The sequence below is a fragment of the Nomascus leucogenys genome, chromosome 4 (assembly GCF_006542625.1).
Source record: "Nomascus leucogenys isolate Asia chromosome 4, Asia_NLE_v1, whole genome shotgun sequence".
In the NCBI taxonomy this organism is placed as follows: Eukaryota; Metazoa; Chordata; class Mammalia; order Primates; family Hylobatidae; genus Nomascus; species Nomascus leucogenys.
Genome location: NC_044384.1, coordinates 81,875,612 through 81,901,662, shown reverse-complemented (window position 1 = coordinate 81,901,662; position 26,051 = coordinate 81,875,612). Strand labels below are relative to the sequence as shown.

The 26,051-nt window shown below is 43.9% G+C and overlaps 1 protein-coding gene across 1 annotated transcript; it reads left to right on the top strand.

Moving 5' to 3' along the window:
- Positions 1-4,141: 4,141 nt before the first annotated feature.
- Positions 4,142-6,813, top strand: SCGB1D4 (secretoglobin family 1D member 4). The gene is made up of 3 exons (XM_003282290.3): positions 4,142-4,250; positions 5,506-5,693; positions 6,743-6,813. Exons 1-3 carry the CDS (start codon positions 4,196-4,198, stop codon positions 6,770-6,772), a joined length of 273 nt encoding a protein of 90 aa, XP_003282338.1. The 5' UTR covers positions 4,142-4,195; the 3' UTR covers positions 6,773-6,813.
- Positions 6,814-26,051: the final 19,238 nt, after the last annotated feature.

The following is a 26,051-nucleotide window of genomic DNA, read 5'->3' as shown; positions in this document are numbered from 1 at the left end:
GTAAAATTAATCTCCAGAAACTTGTTTTTTGTGAAACTGAAACTCTGTATCATTAAACATCAACTCCTAATATCTTTTTTCCTCCAGCCGCTGGAAACCACCATTCTAATTTCCGTTTCTGTGAATTTGGCTACTGTAGATACCACACATAAGTGGAATCATACTATATTTGTTTTTGTGACTGGATTATTTCATATAGCACAATGTACTCTAGTTCATCTATATTGAATTCTACAGTCTGTGTCTGAATTTTCTTTTCTTTTAAGTCTGAATAAGATTCCATTCCGTGAATACCTAGATTTGCTTCATCCATTCATCTGGGGATAAACACTGGGTTGGTTCCCCCTCCTGACTGATGAGAATAGTGTCCTTAAAGACAAGTGTATGCAATATCTCTACAAGATCCTGACTTCAGTTCTCCTGGCTGTATCATGAGAGGAGAAATTCCTTGACCCTATGATATTTTCTATTTTAATTTGAGAGGCCCCCATGATCTTCCATGGTGGTTGCACTATTTTACATTCCCAGCAAGAGTAAACAAGAATTGCTACCTCTGCTCATCCTTGTTACAATGTTATTTTCAAAATTCTTAGTTTACCTGTTTGTCTGTTTCACAATAGCTATCCTATTGGGTATGAAAATATGTGTTATTTTGACCTGAGATTTGAAAATGTCAAAAAAAAATCAGTGGGGTAACAAAATCTGAAGGTGTCTCACCTCTCCCACCCATTCTGCTGTCATGACCCACAGAGGAACGTGCAAGCTCCCCTCCATTTGCCCAATCCTGTTCTCCAGCCACAAACCCTTCCCTGTTCTACCATGGGCACCTGTCTGTTTCAGACTCACCTGGCTATCTGATATCCCTCACAAGCCACTTGGTTTATGCCGTGTCAACTTCTCTCATGCTATTCCCTGGGCTTCTTCCACATTTTGTTTTGTTTTGTGAATCAACTGCTATGTGTCCCTGAGCAGGACTTAGATACACTTCTCTGTATTCCAAGCCTCACATCTCAATGCCTTCACCCAGAACATTCCATGCCTCCCCTGTGTTTCCCTGGAGCACTCTGCTCATGGCTGGGGAGAGGCAGAGGAATAATCCCCATGGGCTGCTCTACTGCTGTGACCCTGGAAACTCAGAAGCTGTGATGTTCCTAATTGGAAGAGAAACTAAAGAGGAGTTCCTGTTAGTGGATGTGGAGCTTGGTGAGTTGATATTAAATTTCCCTGAAATTGTTTAAGTCTTGGCTTGCACTAGAAGATTAGGGGTTGGGTGGTTGGTGCAGCATCATCCTCTTGCCACTGTTCTCTCTAGTGATGTGGAAAACCGATGAGTTTCACAGTCACCACCATGCTACTCAACTTTCACCCTCAACTGCCTACAGAAAACCAGTCCCATGAGCATTCTTTTATAATAAACATGACCATCACCCATTTTGCAGTTTTTTTTTTTTTTTTTTTTTGAGACGGAGTCTCGCTCTGTCGCCCAGGCTGGAGTGCAGTGGCGCAATCTCGGCTCACTGCAAGCGCCACCTCCCGGGTTCACGCCTCAGCCTCTCCGAGTAGCTGGGACTACAGGCGCCCGCCACCACGCCCGGCTAATTTTTTTGTATTTTTAGTAGAGACGGGGTTTCACCGTGGTCTGGATCTCCTGACCTCGTGATCCGCCCGTCTCGGCCTCCCAAAGTGCTGGGATTACAAGCGTGAGCCACCGCGCCCGGCCATTTTGCAGTTTTTTGATTCATAAATTTATCATTAATTTGTTAAAAGATGGCTTGCTGATATTCTTCTCCATGCCAGCCACTGTGCTAAGCCAGGATGAACAAAATCAGATACTCACCCTCTGATTATGGAGCTGACAGTCAAGAAAAACTTGCATCAATGAAATGATTACACATTTGTAATACAACAGCCTTGAGATTGCTGCAAATGAGAGGTGCATGGTTCCAGCAAAGTCTATGAAGGGGAGTATTGACCAAGTCATCGGGGTCAGGCAACAATGTCCACGGATGGAAAGAATAAACTAAAATCTTGAGTCAATTGTGTAAAAAGGAGGGAGCCATAAAAAGCATCAATGATGAAAACAAAAAAACCCTGCATAGGTGTTAATCGTGGTAGGACTAATAAAAGTACATGCAAACAATCTTCTCTCAGAGATACACATCCTCCCCAATGGACTGTACAGATGACAAGGTGAATGTCAAACCTGAGTGAGGATAAACTCTCATCCACAAATAGGGTGGGTGCCTCACAGAACTGTCTGCTGCAAAAGAGGCCTCAGTCCTGAAGCCCATATTCATGGGTTTGTAGCTTCCAAGACCATGAGCTGGGTTTCCTTTTCCATTTATGTCAGAGAGAAATGGTGTATGTAGGTGTCTGTGTAGTTCTGCAAGTAGGTGATTCTGTGGATTTTGGCTGGGCTCTAAACTAGGAACTACTGGCAAACCATGACATATATGACAAATGGGACAAGACAATGGCAGTTTACATTGAGAACTACTATGTACCAGAACTTGGTATATTTTAAACACACACACACACACACACACACACACACCCACCCATGAGCACACTCATTTGATCATCTATCAACCCAATGATGTAGGCACAATTAGTAGCCTACTTTGACGAATAAGAAAACTGGGGTTACATAAACTGAATAATTTTCCTAAGGTCTAGGAGCCCATAAATGAGGATTTGAACTCTCATAGCCGTAAACCTCACCACCAACCCTCCCCCTCCTTGGTGGCAGCAGGGCTGACTCAGGGACTCCCTCGTCATCCTGTGTGATGAAAGTGAGGTCCACTGTTGCCCTAAGCTTGGACTCAAGTAAACCTGATAATGTGTCTTTCATGACCCAACCCGTAGGGTCCCCTTCCTTCTTAAAGGTTTTCCTGGCTGATTCTCAGCCCTGCTGTCTGTGAGAAACACCAGAGCAGTTTAAACAGTACAGAAAGGAGGGGTTCACCCCAATGCTACTGAATCAAAATCTCCAGAGAGAGAAGCCTGTGGGGTCAGTATATTTTAAAAGCTCCAAGTGATTTGATTGCATAGCTGAGAATGGAAAGCTATGGCCTGGGCTGTGACTCCTCTCAAATGTAAGTTTATTTAAGAGACAAATTTCTGGTGATTAAACTCACACAACATGAAGGCACGGCAATGGGAGGGAAGGGGGGTGTGTATTGCTTTGTCTGGGGGCTTCCTTCACTTTCCCTTAGAAATTGGATTGGCCCAGGCAGCACAGCTAGGTTTGAAGTGGAAAACTTGAGCCTAGGGGTTAGAGGGAAGTGACCACCCACCCTGTTTCTCTGTCTCTTCGCTTCTATTATCTTCCCAGCCTGGAGCCCCACTGATGTGTGATTGGCTCTGAACACTCCAAAAGCTCTTGAGAAAAAGAGTTGGGTTATTTAATTCTCAGATCAGCCCTAAGATAAGACGTGGGTGGCTACACATCACAGAAAGCTTGCTTTTTATAGACAGAAAATGTGAATCTTGGCCATATATATAACTGCACCTATAAACAAGACTCAGGTTTGGGAGTGAGGCAGGCTAGAGAACAGGTGCAGCAGATGTTTTTCCTCAGGAAATCTTCTACAGGTGGGATGTATTCAACTATGTTTTCAGTACCTATGCAGTGAACATGGTGGTGATGGAAGGGGCTGAGGGGAAGGATTAGACTTGCCCAATGTGCAACTGAAACAATCCTGCTGGTTGTCAGACATGCAGGGGGATCAAAGCAGTTTCCTTATGTCCCTGCTCTCCCATAACAAGAACACAGCCTTCCAGCTTCCTGTGCCTTGCGAAGCCATAATTCACTGGTGCCCCTGCACTGCTACAAAGATAAAAAGAACTAATCAGCAAAAGCTCGTAAGGAAATTGAGAATCCTAGGAACATTTCCAGATGTACCTGAACACTCACCTGGAGCACAGAGCAGAGTTCCCACAAGGCTGCTGTCTTGTGCTCCGCCCCACTCAGATGCAGAGATTCCTAAGGAAGTGACATTGATGGATGGCAGCAGCCCTGGCTTGGAAGGGCGGGCTGGGAGCCAGGCCTCATGACCTACCGGGTGCCCCAGTAGGTAGGACCAGCCAGTCTTCCTAGGTACAAATAGCCCTGGCCTCCTTGACTACACAGGCTCCTGGAGTCAAATCCAAACCACTCATTGTGAAAGCTGAGCTCACAGCCGAATAAGCCACCATGAGGCTGTCGGTGTGTCTCCTGATGGTTTCGCTGGCCCTTTGCTCCTACCAGGGTGAGTACGTCAGTCATGAGTCCAGCAAAAGCCCCTGGGACGCACCTCCTCTGAGCACAAGATCACCTATTTGTGCTTTGGGTTGGGGTGTGCACAAAACCAAACAAAATTCCAGACCCTTTTCTGTGCTTGTTGAATAAGATTCATAAAGCTTAGAGCTATTTCTTCTTTCTTCTTCCTTTTTTTTTTTTTTTTGAGAAGTTTTGCTCTTGTTGCCCAGGCTGGAGTGCAGTGGCACGATCTTGGTTCACTGCAACCTCTGCCTCCCGGGTTCAAGTGATTCTCCTGCCTCAGCCTTCCTGAGTAGCTGGGATTACAGACATGGGACACCACACCTGGCTAATTTTGTATTTTTAGTAGAGATGGGGTTTCTCCGTGTTGGTCAGGCTGGTCTCGGACTCTCGACCTCAGCTGATCTGCCCGCCTCGGCCTCCTAAAGTGCTGGGATAACAGGCATGAGCCACTGCGCCTGACTGCTTAGAGCTATTTCTTCTAATCCCCAGTATTTAAGAAGTTTTATAGAAAAATCAATTCAGGCAAATGTTAGGAATTCTTCTGCCTGAGCTTCACTTCTGAATGGGATCTGTGTCAGATGATGTAATGTGAGGTCTGGGGTGAACCTGGGCTTCAACACTTCCCACCCCTTGATCTTGGGCACAATGCTCACCCTCCTTGAGCCTCCTCTTAGGAGGTTAAAGCTTCTGCCAGGAGTGGCTATGAGAATGAAGTAAGGTTATGGTTGTCAAGAGTCAAGCTGTGGGCCAGGCATCGTGTCTCACTCCTGTAATCAGCACTTTGGGAGGCCACAGTGGGCAGATCACTTGAGCTCAGGAGTTCAGCACCAGCCTGGGCAACATGGCAAAATCCCATCTCTACCAAAAAAAAAAAAACCCACAAAAATTAGCTGGGCATGGTGGCATGCACTGGTAGTCTCAGCTGCTTTGGGGGCTGAGGGAGGATCGCTTGAGCCCAAGACATTCAGGCTGCAGTGAGCCGAGAATTGTGCCACTGCATTCCAGTCTGGGTGACCCTATCTCAAAAAAAAAGAAAAAGAAGTCTAGCTGAGGATATGAAGCTCTTCCCTTTGTTGCGTGACCTTGAGAAAGTCACACCTGGAGTTTCTGGTATTGTCATCAGCATGATAATGGTATAGAAACATAGAACCCAGGGGATCCCGTCTGGTGTAACATCAGGGAGCCATGAGAGAAAAATCGACTTTCCTAACATCAACAATATTTTTATTTTTGTGCTGCAGCCAATGCTCTTGTCTGCCCAGCTCTTGCTTCTGAGATCACAGCCTTCTTCTTCTTAAGTGACAATGTGGAAAAGTTAATAGTTGCCAAATTTAATCCACCTCCAGAAGCTCTTGCAGCCAAGTTGGAAGTGAAGCACTGCACGGATCAGATACCTTTGAAGAAACGAATTCTCATTGAAAGAATCCTGGTAATTTCTTTCTCCTTTATACAGAGGCAGAATTCAACTCAGCTGCACACAGCCTCCTGCATGTTTCTTGTCAGGTCACCTGCCTGGATGCTGTGTCGCCAGAGTGTGCTGAGGACATGGGGAGTGAGCTAGGGCCAAGGCAGGGATGGTGAAGGGCCAAGCATGGCCGCCTCCCTGCTGGGAGCTTTCCTGAGGTCAACCTACCCTCACGCAGTGGACACAGTCACTGTGGAATGTCCCAGGGAGTGTGGGAGATTTGAACAGGGAGAGAAGGCTTGAGGAGACCTAGAGCTGGGCCTCCCACAGACAGGGTGCTGGTGAACTGGGCTCCTCTGCAGCTTCTGCAGAGCCAGGAGCCCCTTGCAGCTCCTCAGGGCCACTATCCACTCCTCATCCATGACACTCTCCTGACCACAGCCAGTGGGCCAAGACTTTTTCGCTGCTCTGCCTCCTGCAATGCCATGCAAATGGGATGTTCTCACTATGTCTTTCTCAAGAAATCAGAGATTCCAGGGCCCTCTCAGCCTGGCTGCCTCTGGATTGCTGTCCTGAGGTTTGGCTGCAAATACCCACAGAAGCTGCAGGGTCAGGGCTGATAAGACCCTTGGTCGTTAGGCAGAATTCTCCCATGGGAAGGCTGGAGTCTCCTGGAAGCTGTGTTTCCCAGAGGCCCTCCCTGCCCTGCCTGGCTTCAGAGCCCTGGGTCCCCCATTACGGGGATCAGGAGACTCCACAGTCCTGGGACAGCCCAGACAACAACCTCTGGCTGCACTGTCAACCCATCCCCTACTCCTCCATGAAAACCCTGGGCCTAACTCCTGGGTCTTCCCAGGTCTATTGGTCTGGTGGGGAAAGGCTGCTTTCTCACCAGAATGGGTGTTGTAAGGCCACCAGGTCTAGGCCTCAGTTTCCCAAACTGAGTTCTTGCCTCTGCCTTTCTAATTGCCATTGGGGCAAAATCCCATTGGCCTCTTTGATGTTAGCCTATCATCACCAGCAGCAGCATGACTGACCTCACCTTCCTTCCTTTCTTTTTTTTTCGATTTCAGCTGAGAATAGTGGAAAAATGTGATGTGTGACACGTAAAAATGCTCAACCTGGTTTCCACAGTCTTTCAACGATACCCTGATCTTCACTAAAAATTGTAAAGATTTCAACATATTGCTTTAATAAATCACTTGCCCTGCACATCTCCACTGGTCTTGTTATGATCCTGCAGTCTCGGGCCTTGAGTCGAGGGTGGTTTCCATAGGCGAGTGGCCTTTTGCTGTGGCTGACAATCAACTCTAGAGTAACCAGCATTCTGTTACTAATGGGGCTTGAATGCAAGCATCCCAGAAGGAAATATTTGCAGAAATAATCCTGCATTCCTTACAGATTTCCCATCCTGCGTTCGCGAATGAAAACCATGGCAATAGAAAAACAGCAATTACAGTGGTCCTGCTGGTCTTGGACTGAGGGATCTCCCAGCCTGCCTTGGTGTCCAGGCACATGGTTCCCACTAGCAGCAGCCCTAGCCCTAGTTTGTTGTCCTCTCAGATGCACAGCCAGCCTGCTTGGTGCTCTCTCTGCACCAAGTCATGTCCAGTATACTTTATTTTCCATTTATCACAATTTGAGGGCATCTCCAGGTTTCAACCTGGAGTTCACATTGTTTTACTCCCCACACTGAGAGCACTCCTCAGTGTCTGCCTTACTCACCAGCACCTGAGGCGAATGCTTCCTTCCTCAAGCTCTCCCAAGAGCTCTAGAGTCCAGCACCCCTTGCCCACTGGACAGCTCCCAGTGCGCACTCCGCAGTCATTTCAGGAGCAGGATGTAAAATTGAGCACAGGACGGGGGTGGAGCCAAGATGGCCAAATAGGAACAGCTCTGGTCTCCAGCTCCCAGCCCCAGCGACACAGAAGACTGGTGATTTCTGCATTTCTGCTTGAGGTACCGGTTTCATCTCACTAGGGAGTGCCTAACAGTGGGTGCAGGACAGTCGGTGAAGCGCACTGTGCACGAGCCGAAGCAGGGCGAGGCATTGCCTCACTCGGGAAGCGCAAGGGGTCAGGGAGTTCCCTTTCCTAGTCAAAGAAAGGGGAAACAGACGGCACCTGGAATATCGGGTCAGTCCCATTCTAATACTGCGCTTTTCCAACGGGCCTGGAAAACGGCACACTAGGAGATTGTGTCCCGCACCTGGCTCAGAGGGTCCTATGCCCACGGAGTCTCGCTGATTGCTAGCACAGCAGTCTGAGATCAAGCTGCAAGGCGGCAGCGAGGCTGGGGGAGGGGCGCCCACCATTGCCCAGGCTTGCTTAGGTAAACAAAGCAGCCAGGAAGCTCGAACTGGGTGGAGCCCACCACAGCTCTAGGATGCCTGCCTGCCTCTGTAGGCTCCACCTCTGGGGGCAGGGCACAGACAAACAAAAACTCAGCAAGAACCTCCACAGACTTAAATGTCCCTGTCTGACTGACAGCTTTGAAGAGAGTAGTGGTTCTCCTAGCACGCAGCTGGAGATCTGAGAACGGACAGACTGCCTCCTAAAGTGGGTCCCTCACCCCTGAGCAGCCTAACTGGGAGGCACCCCCCCAGTAGGGACAGACTGACACCTCATTCAACCGGGTACTCCTCTGAGACAAAACTTTCAGAGGAACTATCAGACAGCTGAATTTGTGGTCTCACGAAAATCTGCTGTTCTGCAGCCACTGCTGCTGACACCCAGCCAAACAGGGTCTGGAGTGGACCTCTAGTAAACTCCAACAGACCTGCAGCTGAGGGGCCTGTCTGGTAGAAGGAAAACTAACAAACAGAAAGGACATCCACACCAAAAACCCATCTGTACATCACCATCATCAAAAACAAAAAGTAGACAAAACCACAAAGATGGGGAAAAAACAGAGCACAAAAACTGGAAACTCTAAAAAACAGAGCACCTCTCCTCCTCCAAAGGAACGCAGTTCCTCACCAGCAACGGAACAAAGCTGGATGGAGGATGACTTTGATGAGTTGAGAGAAGAAGGCTTCAGATGATCAAACTACTCTGAGCTACGAGAAGAAATTCAAAACAATAGCAAAGAAGTTAAAAACTTTGAAAAAAAATTAGAAGAATGGATAACTAGAATAACCAATGGAGAGAAGGGCTTAAAGGAGCTGATGGAGCTGAAAGCCAAGTTTCGAGAACTACGCGAAGATTGCAGAAGCCTCAGTAGCAGATGCGATCAACTGGAAGAAAGGGTATCGCTGATGGAAGATGAAATGAATGAAATGAAGAGAGAAGGGAATTTAGAGAAAAAAGAATAAAAGAAATGAACAAAGCCTCCAAGAAATTTGGGACTATGTGAAAAGACCAAACCTACGTCTGATTGGTGTACCTGAAAATGATGGGGAGAATGGAACCAAGTTGGAAAACACTCTGCAAGATATTATCCAAGAGAACTTCCCCAATCTAGCAAGGCAGGCCAGCATTCAGATTCAGGAAATACAGAGAACGCCACAAAGATACTCCTCGAGAAGGGCAACTCCAAGACACATAATTGTCAGATTCACCAAAGTTGAAATGAAGGAAAAAATGTTAAGGGCAGCCAGAGAGAAAGGTCGGGTTACCCACAAAGGGAAGCCCATCAGACTAACAGCTGATCTCTCAGCAGAAACTCTACAAGCCAGAAGAGAGTGGGGGCCGATATTCACCATTCTTAAAGAAAAGAATTTTCAACCCAGAATTTCCTATCCCGCCAAACTAAGCTTCATAAGTGAAGGAGAAATAAAATACTTTACAGATAAGCAAACGCTGAGTGATTTTGTCACCACCAGGCCTGCCCTAAAAGAGCTCCTGAAGGAAGCACTAAACATGGAAAGGAATGACCGGCACCAACCACTGCAAAAACATGCCAAACTGTAAAGACCATCGAGGCTAGGAAGAAACTATAGCAACTAACGAGCAAAATAACCAACTAACATCATAATGACAGGATCAGATTCACACATAACAATATTAATGTTAAATGTAAATGGGCTAAATGCTCCAACCAAAAGACACAAACTGGCAAACTGGATAAGGAGTCAGGACCCATCAGTGTGCTGTATTCAGGAAACCCATCTCATGTGCAGAGACACACATAGACTCAAAATAAAGGGATGGAGGAAGATCTATCAAGCAACTGGAAATAAAAAAAAGGCAGGGGTTGCAATCCTAGTCTCTGATAAAATAGACTTTAAACCAACAAAGATCAAAAGAGACAAAGAAGGCCATTACATAATGGTAAAGGGATCAATTCAACAAGAAGAGCTAACTATCCTAAATATATATGCACCCAACACAGGAGCACCCAGATTCATAAAGCAAGTCCTGAGTGACCTACAAAGGGACTTAAACTCCCACACAATAATAATGGGAGATTTTAACACCCCACTGTCAGCATTAGACAGATCAACGAGACAGAAAGTTAACAAGGATATTCAGGAATTGAACTCAGCTCTGCATAAAGTGGACCTAATAGACATCTACAGAACTCTCCACCCCAAGTCAACAGAATATACATTTTTTTCAGCACCACACCACACCTATTCCAAAATTGACCACATAGTTGGAAGTAAAGCTCTCCTCAGCAAATGTAAAAGAACAGAAATTATAACAAACTGTCTCTCAGACCACAGTGCAATCAAACTAGAACTCAGGATTAAGAAACTCACTCAAAACCGCTCAACTACATGGAAACTGAACAACCTGCTCCTGAATGACTATTGGGTACATAATGAAATGAAGGCAGAAATAAAGATGTTCTTTGAAACCAATGAGAACAAAGACACAACATACCAGAATCTCTGGGACACGTTCAAAGCAGTGTGTAGAGGGAAATTTATAGCACTAAATGCCCACAAGAGAAAGCAGGAAAGATCCAAAATTGACACCTAACATCACAATTAAAAGAACTAGAAAAGCAAGAGCAAACACATTCAAAAGCTAGCAGAAGGCTAGAAATAACTAAAATCAGAGCAGAACTGAAGGAAATAGAGACACAAAAAACCCTTCAAAAAATTAATGAATCCAGGAGCTGGTTTTTTGAAAGGATCAACAAAATTGATGGACCACTAGCAAGACTAATAAAGAAGAAAAGAGAGAAGAATCAAATAGATGCAATAAAAAACGAAAAAGGGGATATCACCACCGATCCCACAGAAATACAAGCTACCATCAGAGAATACTACAAACACCTCTATGCAAATAAACTAGAAAATCTAGAAGAAATGGATAAATTCCTGACAAATACACCCTCCCAAGACTAAACCAGGAAGAAGTTGAATCTCTGAATAGACCAATAACAGGTTCTGAAATTGTGGCAATAATCAATAGCTTACCAACCAAAAAGAGTCCAGGACCTGATGGATTCACAGCTGAATTCTACCAGAGGTACAAGGAGGAACTGGTACCATTCCTTCTGAAACTATTCCAATCAATAGAAAAAGAGGGAATCCTCCCTAACACATTTTACAAAGCCAGCATCGTCCTGATACCAAAACCTGGCAGAGACTTAACCAAAAAAGAGAATTTCAGACCAATATCCTTGATGCACATTGATGCAAAAATCCTCAATAAAATACTGGCAAACCGAATCCAGCAGCACATCAAAAAGCTTATCCACCATGATCAAGTGGGCTTCATCCCTGGGATGCAAGGCTGGTTCAACATACGCAAATCAATAAATGTAATCCAGCATATAAACAGAACCAAAGACAAAAACCACATGATTATCTCAATAGATGCAGAAAAGGCCTTTGACAAAATTCAACAACCCTTCATGCTAAAAACTCTCAATAAATTAGGTATTGATGGGACGTATCTCAAAATAATAAGACCTATCTATGACAAACCCACAGCCAATATCATACTGAATGGGCAAAAACTGGAAGCATTCCCTCTGAAAACTGGCACAAGACAGGGATGCCCTCTCTCACCGCTCCTATTCAACATAGTGCTGGAAGTTCTGGCCAGAGCAATCAGGCAGGAGAAGGAAATAAAAGGTATTCAATTAGGAAAAGAGGAAGTCAAATTGTCCCTGTTTGCAGATGACATGATTGTATATCTAGAAAACCCCATTGTCTCAGCCCAAAATCTCATTAAGCTGATTAGCAACTTCAGCAAAGTCTCAGGATACAAAATTAATGTACAAAAATCACAAGCATTCTTGTACACCAATCACAGACAAACAGAGAGCCAAATCATGAGTGAACTCCCATTCACAATTGCTTCAAAGAGAATAAAATACCTAGGAATCCAACTTACAAGGGATGTGAAGGACCTCTTCAAGGAGAACTACAAACCACTGCTCAACGAAATAAAAGAGGATACAAACAAATGGAAGAACATTCCATGCTCATGGGTTGGAAGAATCAATATCGTGAAAATGGCCATACTGCCCAAGGTAATTTATAGATTCAATGCCATCCCCATCAAGCTACCAATGACTTTCTTCACAGAATTGGAAAAAACTACTTTAAAGTTCATATGGAACCAAAAAAGAGCCCGCATCACCAAATCAATCCTAAGCCAAAAGAACAAAGCTGGAGGCATCACGCTACCTGACTTTAAACTATACTACAAGGCTACAGTAACCAAAACAGCATGGTACTGGTACCACAACAGAGACATAGATCAATGGAACAGAACAGAGCCCTCAGAAATGATGCCGCATAGCTACAACTATCTGATCTTTGACAAACCTGACAAAAACAAGAAATGGGGAAAGGATTCCCTATTTAATAAATGGTGCTGGGAAAACTGGCTAGCCATATGTAGAAAGCTGAAACTGGATCCCTTCCTTACACCTTATACAAAAATTAATTCAAGATGGATTAAAGACTTATATGTTAGACCTAAAACCTATGTTAGATTAAAATCCTACAAGAAAACCTAGGCAATACCATTCAGGACATAGGCATGGGCAAGGACTTCATGTCTAAAACACCAAAAGCAATGGCAACAAAAGCCAAAATCGACAAATGGGATCTAATTAAACTAAAGAGCTTCTGCACAGCAAAAGAAACTATCATCAGAGTGAACAGGCAACCTACAGAATGGGAGAAAACTTTTGCAACCTACTCATCTGACAAAGGGCTAATATCGAGAATCTACAATGAACTCAAACAAATTTACAAGAAAAAAACAAACAACCCCATCAAAAAGTGGGCAGAGGACATGAACAGACACTTCTCAAAAGAAGACACTTATGCAGCCAAAAAACACATGAAGAAATGCTCATCATCACTGGCCATCAGAGAAATGCAAATCAAAACCACAATGAGATACCATCTCACACCAGTTAGAATGGCCATCATTAAAAAATCAGGAAACAACAGGTGCTGGAGAGGATGTGGAGAAATAGGAACACTTTTACACTGTTGGTGGGACTGTAAACTAGTTCAACCATTGTGGAAGTCAATGTGGCGATTCCTCAGGGATCTCGAACTAGAAATGCCATTTGACCCAGCCATCCCATTACTGGGTATATACCCAAAGGACTATAAATCATGCTGCTATAAAGACACATGCACACATATGTTTATTGCGGCACTATTCACAATAGCAAAGAGTTGGAACCAACCCAAATGTCCAACAACGATAGACTGGATTAAGAAAATGTGGCACATATACACCATGGAATACTATGCAGCCATAAAAAATGATGAGTTCGTGTCCTTTGTAGGGACATGGATGAAACTGGAAAACATCATTCTCAGTAAACTATCGCAAGGACAAAAAACCAAACACCGCATGTTCTCACTCATAGGAGGGAATTGAACAATGAGAACACATGGACACAGGAAGGGGATCATCACACTCCGGGGACTGTTGTGGGGTGGGGGGAGGGGGGAGGGACAGCATTAGGAGATACACCTAATGCTAAATGACGAGTTAATGGGTGCAGGAAATCAACATGGCACATGGATACATATGTAACAAACCTGCACATTGTGCACATGTACCCTAAAACCCTAAAGTATAATAAAAAAAAAAAATTGAGCACAGGATCTGCCCCCAGCCTGCTCTCCCTTCCATAAGCCCATCCAGGCTAATGCACCCAACCTAGCAAGTCCCCTGACCAGGACACAGGGAGATGCCACAGGTTCGTGGCTTGATGTCCTGTGGCTGCTGCAAGAAACCTCCGAAAGCTTGGTGGCTTAAAACAAAGGATTCTCTTGTACCTCTGAAGGTCAGAAGCCCAACACTGGTATCACTGTGGGGAAGTCAGGGGGCATCAGGGCTCTGTTCCTTCTGGGGGCTTTCCAGGCAAGTTCACTAAGGGCTGCTTCTGGCTTCTTGGCTGCGGACCATCCTGGTCCTGTGGCCACATCACTCCAACCTCTGCCTCCATGATACATTCCCATCTCCTTTCCTTTCCATGTCAAATCCCTCTCTGACTTTTTATTACAAAATACAGAGGTTGGGGTTAGGAAGCACCAGATTATTCAGAATAATGTCCCCATCCCAAGATCCTTAACTGAATCACGTCTACATAATGCCTTTTCATCTTGCAATGGGCCATTCACAGATTCCAGGGATTAGAATGTGTATATCTTTTGGGAGATGGAGGCATAAATCAGCCAACTACAGCTTCCCTCCCTCCTGACTCCTCACCATACCCTAAGTTCTGTTTACTCCATGGCCACAGCATACCCTCCACGAGTCCCTTCTTTCCCATCACACAGCCACCTAACAGTCTTGTCTGAGTCCTTCTAAACTCAACTCAGATTAATGTCTCCTAAATAGTTTCCCAGCCTCTGTGAGCCCTTCCTGTGATAAATCCTCCTTATTCATGCCAATGCGAGCCTCCCAAAACTGAAACATGGTCCTATCCTCCAACAACGCTAAATGACCAGAGGGCACATGTTCTCAAGGGTTTCAAGTAACAGAAGTCATTTTTTACCCTAAACTCATATTTATATAATAATAGCTATTTTTATACAACTGAGAAAATAGTAGATAACAGTAGTTATTATTGTACATTGCTTTTAAGAGAAATTTGTATTTTAATAACACCAGAAAATATTGACACTTAAAAAAAAATAGAACCTAAGTGTGTGAAACTCATGACCAGTTTAGCCTACACATTGTGCACGGACAGACACAAGGATTCACAGACACACACAAGGATTCACAGACAGACACAAGGATTCCCAGAGCTCAGGCTACATTCTGAGAACCCCAGAGAGGAACCACTGCTGGAGGAACACATCCACAGCCTTGTGTTCCACATGAGGACTTCCAAGACCTTGCTCCTGGGAGCCCTGTCTCCTCATCTTCTGTTTTCCTGGGTGCTCTGTCCTCAGCCGCAGTTGTTTATATCTCATTTCTTATACATCACATGAGTCACATCCTTGCACCAGGGCATATAGGTTTTCCTTTGCCTTTATAGACTTACCTGCCTCAGACATTTGACCACTCCATCCATAGAATGCACTTCACATGTCTCCTTCTCTGTGAGGCCCCCATGGATGCCCACACCTTACATTACATCTTTATACACACATGCACCCATATGCATAGATATCCTTTTTAATCATTCACTTATTTTCCTGTGAAATAGAATGCATGTCTTAGCATTGTTGTGAGAACACATTAGATAAATTAATACTATAAAGCACTCAATATATCGTAGAAATTACTACTCGAATGCTTGCAATTAATAAAAATTTCTATTTATTGAACACCCCAGTATGCATTTTGCTGGAACATTTTTCCTTTGTTTTTTAGTCCTCACTAGTACGCAGGAAGGTCCAAGATTGTTTCCACTAATGAACATGAGAATGAGCAATGCCTATCTAGGGCACCTTAATCCTAGCTCTGTTTTGGAATCCACTGGGAAGCTGTCAAAAGCAGGTGATGCCCAGGCTCTGTCTGGAACACATGAATCTGTGTATAAGTAGAGCCCATGCAGTCCTCATTCTCTTACCTCTCTCTTCTATAGGTGCAGTCATCCAGTGACCTGGGGAGGCAGTAGCTGGTACAGGAGTCCCCCATGATACTCACAGGACTCCTGGCATCACCAGGGCTGTCACTTAGGGCTGCTGCCTTAGCTACTTCCATAGGCTTTGAAGCCTGGGGGTCGCAAGGTGCTCACTCTTCTCATCATTCAAAGCTGATCACATTCATGTCACATACGGTAACATTTTCCTTCCAGAGATGCTGTTAAAAGAGTGTGAAGTGGGATCCAGCAAGACCGCTCAGGCTGGGACAGGGAGAAGAGGGTATCGAAGTCATTGTTAAGAAGTACAGGGTTTCTGTTTGGAATGAGAATTTCCCAGAAATGTATAGTGTGACAACATCAAGAATACACTGAAGGCCACATAATTGCACACTTAAAAATGATTGAAATGAAAAGTTTCATGAAATGACAATACAATAAAAGAATGCAAGGACTGCTACTCTCTGAGGGGGAGGAGGAATGTAACTGCAGGGGAGCTGGGCTTGTATTTTACCCCTAGAAATGCCTTCCAAACCTGCCAGCATCTCATAGTCAGCTTTCTCGGTGTCCATGTGCTCATTGATTGACATCCTAGATTTCTTCTTTGCTAATGATATTACTAATTTTGAAGAACATCTAGTTCAAAAACCTGAGAATGAGGTTTACCAAGTATGTAGGATTGACTCATGCAGGGTCTCTTGACTTTATTTCTTCAGGCGTCTCCCATGACCACTGAGCTAAGTAGAGTCTCATAATTTGCCCTCTGGACAGATATTATCAGTCTCTGCCTAGGCACTTTTTCTCCAGCGTCTTCTCCCCATGATCCATCTTACACATTATGACAAGCTCAATATTCTGAATCCGAAGTTTTGATTTAGTCATCGCTTATTTATTTATTTATCTATTTATCTATTTATTATACTTTAAGTTCTAGGGTACATGTGCACAATGTGCAGGTTATGTATGTATACCTGTGCCATGTTGGTGTGCTGCACCCATTAACTCGTCATTTACATTAGGTATATCTCCTAATGCTATCCTTCCCCCCTCCCCACACCCCATGACAGGCCCTGGTGTGTGATGTTCCCTATCCTGTGTCCAAGTGTTCTCATTGTTCAATTCCCACCTGTGAGTGAGAACATGTGGTGTTTGGTTTTCTGTCCTTGTGATAGTTTGCTCAGATGATGGTTTCCAGCTTCATCCATGTCCCTACAAAGGACATGAACTCATCCTTTTGTATGGCTGCATAGTATTCCATGGCATATATGTGCCACATTTTATTTTTATTTTTATTATGCTTTAAGTTTTAGGGTACATGTGCACAATGTGCAGGTTAGTTACATATGCATACATGTGCCATGTTGGTGTGCTGCACCCATTAACTCGTCATTTAGCATTAGGTATATCTCCTAATGCTATCACTCCCCTCTCCTCCCACCCCACAACAGGCCCCAGTGTGTGATGTTTCCCTTCCTGTGTCCATGTATTCTCATTGTTCAATTCCCTCCTATGAGTGAGAGCATGCGGTACTTGTTTTTTTGTCCTTGCGATAGTTTGCTGAGAATGATGGCTTCCAGCTTCATCCATGTCCCTACAAATGACATGAACTCATCATTTTTATGCCTGCATAGTATTCCATGGCATATATGTGCCACATTTTCTTAATCCAGTCTGTCATTGTTGGACATTTGGGTTGGTTCCAAGTGTTTGCTATTGTGAATAGTGCCGCAATAATCATACCTGTGCATGTGTCTTTAGAGCAGCATGATTTATAAACCCTTGGGTATATACCCAGTAATGGGACAGCTGGGTCAAATGGTAATTCTAGTTGTAGATCCCTGAGGAATCGCCTCACTGACTTCCACAATGGTTGAACTAGTTTACAGTCCCACCAACAGTGTAAAAGTGTTCCTATTTCTCCACATCCTCTCCAGCACCTGTTGTTTCCTGACTTTTTAATGATGGCCATTCTAACTGGTGCGGGATGGTATCTCATTGTGGTTTTGATTTGCATTTCTCTGATGGCCAGTGATGATGAGCATTTTTTCAAATGTCTTTTGGCTGCATAAATGTCTTCTTTTGAGAAGTGTCTGTTCATATCCTTCGCCCACTTGTTGATGGGGTTGTTTTTTTCTTGTAAATTTGTTTGAGTTCATTGTAGATTCTGGATATTAGCCCTTTGTCAGATGAGTAGATTGCAAAATTTTTCTCCCATTCTGTAGGTTGCCTGTTCACTCTGATGGTGGTTTCTTTTGCTGTGCAGAAGCTCTTTAGTTTAATGAGATCCCATTTGTCAATTTTGGCTTTTGTTGCCATTGCTTTTGGTGTTTTAGACATGAAGTCCTTGCCCATGCCTATGTCCTGAATGGTATTGCCTAGGTTTTCTTCGAGGGTTTTTATGGTTTTAGGTCTAACATGTGAGTCTTTAATCCATCTTGAATTAATTTATGTATAAGGTGTAAGGAAGGGATCCAGTTTCAGCTTTCTACATATGGCTAGTCAGTTTTCCCAGCACCATTTATTAAATAGAGAATCCTTTCTCCATTTCTTGTTTTTGTCAGGTTTGTCAAAGATCAGATAGTTGTAGATATGCGCTATTATTTCTGAGGGCTCTGTTCTGTTCCATTGGTCTATATGTCTGTTTTGGTACCAGTACCATGCTGTTTTGGTTACTGTAGCCTTGTAGTATAGTTTGAAGTCAGGTAGCATGATGCCTCCAGCTTTGTTCTTTTGGCTTAAGATTGACTTGGCAATGTGGGCTTTTTTTTGGTTCCACATGAACTTTAAAGTAGTTTTTTCCAATTCTGTGAAGAAAGTCATTGGTAGCTTGATGGGGATGGCATTGAATCTATAAATTACCTTGGGCAGTATGGCCATTTTCACAATATTGATTCTTCCAACCCATGAGCATGGAATGTTCTTCCATTTGTTTGTATCCTCTTTTAATTGATTGAGCAGTGGTTTGTAGTTCTCCTTGAAGAGGTCCTTCACATCCCTTGTAAGTTGGATTCCTAGGTATTTTATTCTCTTTGAAGCAATTGTGAATGGGAGTTCACTTCTGATTTGGCTCTCTGTTTCTCTGTTATCGGTGTATAAGAATGCTTGTGATTTTTGCACATTGATTTTGTATCCTGAGACTTTGCTGAAATTGCGTATCAGCTTAATGAGATTTTGGGCTGAGACGATGGGGTTTTCTAGACATACAATCATGTCATCTGCAAACAGGGACAATTTGACTTCCTCTTTTCCTAATTGAATACCCTTTATTTCCTTCTCCTGCCTGATTGTCCTGGCTAGAAGTTCCAACACTATGTTGAATACAAGTGGTGAGAGAGGGCATCCTGGTCTTGTGCCAGTTTTCAAAGGGAATGCTTCCAGTGATTGGAATAGTTTCAGAAGGAATGGTACCAGCTCCTCCTTTTACCTCTGGTAGAATTCGGCTGTGAATTCATCTGGTCCTGGACTTTTTTTGGTTGGTAAGCTATTAATTATTGCCTCAATTTCAGAGCCTGTTTTTGGTCTATTCAGAGATTCAACTTCTTCCTGGTTTAGTCTTGGGAGGGTGTATGTGTTGAGGAATTTATCCATTTCTTCTGGATTTTCTAGTTTATTTGCGTAGAGGTGTTTATAGTATTCTCTGATGGTAGATTGTATTTCTGTGGGATCGGTGGTGATATCTCCTTTATCATTTTTTATTGCATCTATTTGATTCTTCTCTCTTTTCTTCTTTATTAGTCTTGCTAGCGGTGTATCAATTTTGTTGTTCTTTTCAAAAAACCAACTCCTGGATTCATTGATTTTTTGAAGGGCTTTTTGTGTCTCTATTTCCAGTTCTGCTCTGATCTTAGTTATTTCTTGCCTTCTGCTAGCTTTTGAATGTGTTTGCTCTTGCTTGTCTAGTTCTTTTAATTGTGATGTTAGGGTGTCAATTTTAGATCTTTCCTGTTTCTCTTGTGGGCATTTAATGCTATAAATTTCCCTCTACACACTGCTTTGACTGTGTCCCAGAGATTCTGGTATGTTGTGTCTTTGTTCTTGTTGGTTTCAAAGAACATCTTTATTTCTGCCTTCATTTCGTTGTGTACCCAGTAGTCATTCAGGAGCAGGTTGTTCAGTTTCCATGTAGTTGAGCGGTTTTGAGTGAGTTTCTTAATCCTGAGTTCTAGTTTGATTGCACTGTGGTCTGAGAGACAGTTTGTTATAATTTCTATTCTGTTACATTTGCTGAGGAGTGCTTTGCTTCCAACTATGTGGTCAGTTTTGGAATAGGTGTGGTGTGGTGCTGAAAAGAATGTCTATTCTATTGATTTGGGGTGGAGAGTTCTGTAGATGTCTATTAGGTCCGCTTGGTGCAGAGCTGAGTTCGGTTCCTGGATATCCTTGTTAACTTTCTGTCTCGTTCATCTGTCTAATGTTGACAGTGGGGTGTTAAAAGTCTCCCAGTATTATTGTGTGGGAGTCTAAGTCTCTTTTTGTAGGTCTCTAAGGACTTGTTTTATGAATCTGGGTGCTCCTGTGTTGGGTGCATATATATTCAGGATAGTTAGCTCTTCTTGTTGAATTGATCCCTTTACCATTATGTAATGGCCTTCTTTGTCTCTTTTGATCTTTGTTGGTTTAAAGTCTGTTTTATCAGAGACTAGGATTGCAACCTCTGCCTTTTTTTGTTTTCCATTTGCTTGGTAGATATTCCTGTATCCCTTTATTTTGAGCCTATTTGTGTCTCTGCACGTGAGATGGGTTTCCTGAATACAGCGCACTGATGGGTCTTGACTCTATCCAATTTGCCAGTCTGTGTCTTTTAATTGGAGCATTTAGCCCATTTACATTGAAGGTTAATATTGTTATGTGTGAATTTGATCCTATCATTATGATGTTAGCTGGTTATTTTGCTCGTTAGTTGATGCAGTTGCTTCCTAGCCTCGATGCTCTTTATAATTTGGCATGTTTTTGCAGTGGCTGGTACTGGTTGTTCCCTTCCATGTTTAGTGCTTCCTTCAGGAGCTCTTTTAGGGCAGGCCTGGTGGTGACAAAATCTCTCAGCATTTGCTTGTCTGTAAAGGATTTTATTTCTCCTTCACTTATGAAGCTTAGTTTGGCTGGATATGAAATTCTGGGTTGAAAATTCTTTTCTTTAAGAATGTTGAATATTGGCCCTCACTCTCTTCTGGCTTGTAGAGTTTCTGTCAAGAGATCAGCTATTAGTCTGATGGGCTTCCCCTTGTGGGTAACCCGACGTTTCTCTCTGGCTGCCCTTAACATTTTTTCCTTCATTTCAACTTTGGTGAATCTGACAAATATGTGTCTTGGAGTTGCTCTTCTCGAGGTGTATCTTTGTGGTGTTCTCTGTATTTCCTGAATTGGAATGTTGGTCTGCCTTGCTAGATTGGAGAAGTTCTCCCGGATAATATCCTGCAGAGTGTTTTCCTACTTGGTTCCATTCTCTCCATCACTTTCAGGTACACCAATCAGACATAGATTTGGTCTTTTCACATAGTCCCATATTTCTTGGAGGCTTTGTTCGTTTCTTTTTATTCTTTTTTCTCTAAACGTCTCTTCTTGCTTCATTTCATTCATTTGATCTTCCATCACTGATAACCTTTCTTCCAGTTGATTGAATTGGTTACTGAGGCTTGTGCATTCGTCATGTAATTCTCGTGCTGTGGTTTTCAGCTCCATCAGGTCCTTTGAGGACTTCTCTGCATTGGTTATTCTAGTTAGCCATTCGTCTAACTTTTTTCGAGGCTTTTAACTTCTTTGTCATGGGTTTGAACTTCCTTCTTTAGCTCAGAGTAGTTTGATCATCTGAAGCCATCTTCTCTCAACTCGTCAAAGTCATTCTCCATCCAGCTTTGTTCCATTGCTGGTGAGGAGCTGCGTTCCTTTGGAGGAGGAGAGGCGCTCTGATTTTTAGAGTTTCCAGTTTTTCTGCTCTGTTTTTTCCCTATCTTTGTGGTTTTATCTACCTTTGGTCTTTGATATTGGTGACATACAGATGGGGTTTTGGTGTGGATGTCCTTTCTGTTTGTTAGTTTTCCTTCTAACGGTCAGGACCCTCAGCTGTAGGTCTGTTGGAGTTTGCTGGAGGTCCACTCCAGACCCTGTTTGCCTGGGTATCAGCAGCAGAGGCTGCAGAACAGCGGATATTGGTGAACAGCAAATGTTGCTGCCTGATCATTCCTCTGGAAGTTTTGTCTCAGAAGAGTACCCTGCCGTGTGAGGTGTCAGACTGCCCCTACTGGGGGGTGCCTCCCAGTTAGGCTACTCGGGGGTCAGGGACCCATTGAGGAGGCAGTCTGTCCATTCTCAGATCTCAAACTCCATGCTGGGAGAACCACTACTCTCTTCAAAGCTGTCAGACAGGGACATTTAAGTCTGCAGAGGTTTCTGCTGCCTTTTGTTTGGCTATGCCCTGCCCCCAGAGGTGGAGTCTACAGAGGCAGGCAGGCCTCCTTGAGCTGTGGTGGGCTCCACCCAGTTCGAGCTTCCTGGCTGCTTTGTTTACCTACTCAAGCCTCAGCAACGGTGGGTGCCCATCCCCCAGCCTCGCTGCTGCCTTGCAGTTTGATCTCAGACTGCTGTGCTAGCAATGAACGAGGCTCCATGGGCATAGGACCCTCCAAGCCAGGTGTGGGATGTAATCTCCTGGTGTGCCCTTTGCTAAGACCATTGGAAAAGCACAGTATTAGGGTCAGAGTGACCCGATTTTCCAGGTGCCATCTGTCACCCCTTTCTTTGACTAGGAAAGGGAATTCCCTGCCTCCTTTTGTTTTCCAGGTGAGGTGATGCCTCGCCCTGCTTCAGCTCACGCTTGGTGCACTGCACCCACTGTCCTGCACCCACTGTCCAACACTCCCCAGTGAGATGAACCCGGTACTTCAGTTGGAAATGCAGAAATCACCCATCTTCTGCATCGCTCACGCTGGGAGCTGTAGACTGGAGCTGTTCCTATTCGGCCATCTTGGCTCCACTGACTCTCTCCTAAACCTCACTATTTCTTTCATTCTTTCTAGAGACACCAGCTCACTCCAGATAGAACTTGTAAGTAGTTTATCTTTGTAGTGTGCTTGCCACAGCAGGTGATGAATAAATATTAGTGAAACCAAGCACAACACTGAAGGACACTAGAATTCTCCAGTTTGTGAACTTCGTTAAGAGACTTAAGCAAAGACCCTTTGTGAAGAGAAAAAACTGCACCAGCAACACGAGTATGCTGAGCTCTGGGGCTCTCCTAGTTCTTCCTGGGAAGGCTGCATTGCCAGTGAGTCTTTTTAGGCTTGAGTTACTGTTATTTGACTCATGAGAGAATAATGCCCTTCAGATGTCCTGATGGAGGTTAAAGAAAACACAAGCTTTTTAGTGTGGGCACCTGCACCTGTCACCCCTGGCCCAAGAGGTGACAGAGCAGGGCCATAGGGACTGTGGCATTAGGCAGACACCCAATAAGTCTCAGCTGAAAAGACAGTGCCTCATTTCCTGATCAAAGTTCTTTACTTCCCCTGGGAAGGAAGGATGCCAGCCATGGCCAACTGTTTACACAGGTAAGTACACAACTCTTCTACTTTCTGTCCTCACAAAATTATGTTTGTTCTTGTCATCTGAGGCTCTGGCTGAATGATGGCAAAAATATGTCACAAGTAATCCAGACAGCAAATAATGCATTCATGAGTAATTAAGAAGGGACTCATCATTCTGGCTGTCTCATTTGTTCCTGTTAAATTTGAACCAGCTTTGTGTTTCTGGTATCTTTTGCCTTTATATTATCCCTAAATAAACTAAGGTTGGTTTCTTTCATGTTAAGCCCTCTTGTCCACAAAAGGTACACGTTCCCTACTTTCCCTGACCTTACCAAGTACCCTCTGCCCTCAGGTCTCTGTACTTGCTGTTCCCATCCTGGAACACTCTTCCTCAGATGTGTTTCTGTATGTCACTGTCCATTCATTTAAGTCTCCCTGAAAGAACACCTGCTTCTCCAGGGTGCCTGGGGCTGCTTACAGGACACTGCCCCTCATCCTCCAGTCCATGACAGCATTCTGCCATTATGGATATTCTGCTGTTCTTTGCAGCAATTCTCACTTCCTGATATCTCTGATTCATTTGTAGGGTTATGTTTGGCCTTTCTTCTGGGAAAGAAAATTACATGAAAGCAAGGACTTGATTGAATCTTTGTCTACAATGAAATTTGTCTGGCCCAGCTCATCGGAGAAGCCCATGGGTTATGTGGTCAACAATAGATGTGTACATAGATGAAAACTGCCATTTATTCAGAATTCTCTTATGCTACACCATGTTATAAAAACTTGGCATAGAGTATCCATCATCACTCCAAATTGTAGCATGGTATCACTTATACCCATTTCACAGAAGAGAGAAAAAAAATCCTAGAGAAACGAGCATGTAACTTGTCCAGAGACATGGCATGACTACATATGGCCTCCAAGATCTAAGCTCACATCTGCATGAGCCTAAATCCCATCATTGCCCACTGCCCAGCACTGCCTGCCCAGGAAGTCAGTTACTCCATTAACTCACAGCATCCTTTCAATCAGTGGGAGGGAAAACTTAAAAAGCTACCAAATAGGCTCGGTGCAGTGGCTCATGCCTGTAATCCCAACACTTTGGGAGGCTGAGGCAGGTGGATCACGAGGTCAGGAGTTCAAGACCAGCTTGGCCAAGATGGTGAAACCCCGTCTCTACTAAAAATACAAAAATTAGTCAGGCGCAGTGGCGGGTGCCTGTAATCCCAGCTACTTGGGAGACCGAGGCAGGAGAATCTCTTGAACCCAGGAGGCAGAGGTTGCAGTGAGCCGAGACTGTGCCACTGCACCCTAGCCTGGGTGACAGAGCAAGACTATGTCTCAAAAAAAAAAAAAAGCTACCAAAGAGATAAACAAACATTAATTCATAGACTTCTACTACAGTGAATTTGTCAACTTGGGTTAATTTCTTATTTTTAAAACATTGAAACTTTCAGTGGCCAAGAAATACATGAAAAATAGCTCTCAACATCACTGATCACTAGAGAAATGCAAATCAAAACCACAACGATATATCATCTCACACCAGTAAGAATGGCGATTATTAAAAAGTTAAGAAACAACAGATGCTGGTGAGGTTGCGGGGAAGTAGGAATGCTTTTACACTGTTGGTGGGAATATAAATTAGTTCAACCATTGTGAAAGACAGTGTGGTGAGTTCTCAGAGATCTGGAACTGGAGATAACATTTGCCCCAGCAAACTCATTACTAGGTATATACCCAAAGGAATCTAAATTATTCTGATACAAAGATACATGCATGTGTATGTTCATTGCAGCACTATTCACGATAGCAAAGACATGGAATCAATCCAAATTCCCAGCAATGATAGACTGGATAAAGAAAATGTGGTATATATGCATCATGGAATGCTATGCATTTATAAAAAGGAAGGAGATCATGTCTTTTGCAGGGACATGGATGAAGCTGGAAGACATTATCCTCAGTAACTAACACAGGAACAGAAAAGCAAGTATCGCATATTCTCACTTATAAGTGGAAGCTTAACAATGAGAATACATGGACACATGGAGGGACACAACACTTACTGGGGCCTGTTGTGGGAGAGCAGGAAGGGACAGTATTAAGGAAAAGAGCTGATGCATGCTTGGGTTAATACCTAGGTGATGGGTTGATAGGTGCAGCAAACGACCATGGCACACGTTTACCTATGTAACAAAGTGGCACATACTGCACATGTGCTCTGGAACTTAAAAAAAAAAACAATAAAAATCTCAGAGATTAGATATTAATATATTTCCCTTTAAACTTGAAACACCTTTAATGGAAAAGGAATGGCTCTGGGTGAGGAAGGACTACCTCCCAGAGGGAGATACAGGTATCGCACTTACTCCAACTATAATAGTTCCAGGACAGACAGACATACAGGATATGAAGCTGTCTGCACCTTGAAGAATAGGAGGAGAAGAAGAAGAGGTGAAGAGAAGCAGAAGAAGAAAGAGTTCAGGCGGCAGGAAGCTCAAGGCAGGAAGGAATAGAGAAGACACAATTATAATCACAACAGTGATGAGAGTACAAGGCCACACTGCTGGGCTTTGCTTTATATTTTGGAGAACACTGTCACATCCAATTTACCTGGAGCCATGTGTTGTTATTGCAGTCCTCAAATTGTCAGGGGTCCAAAAATCACTGCCTTCTTGGTTTTTACAAACAGAGCACAGGCTGGCTGGGTTCCCCTTGGTGTACACTATTGTGTCCTGGTCCCATGCCAGGTTAACATATTGCTTCATTCCTGGAAGGGACTTAGGTGCCTACCTGGGGAATAAATAGAGCAGGGCTGGGTTCTCACCTCCACAGCAGCTTCCTTGATCCCTGCCACACACGACTGAACACCGACAGCAGCTGCCACGCC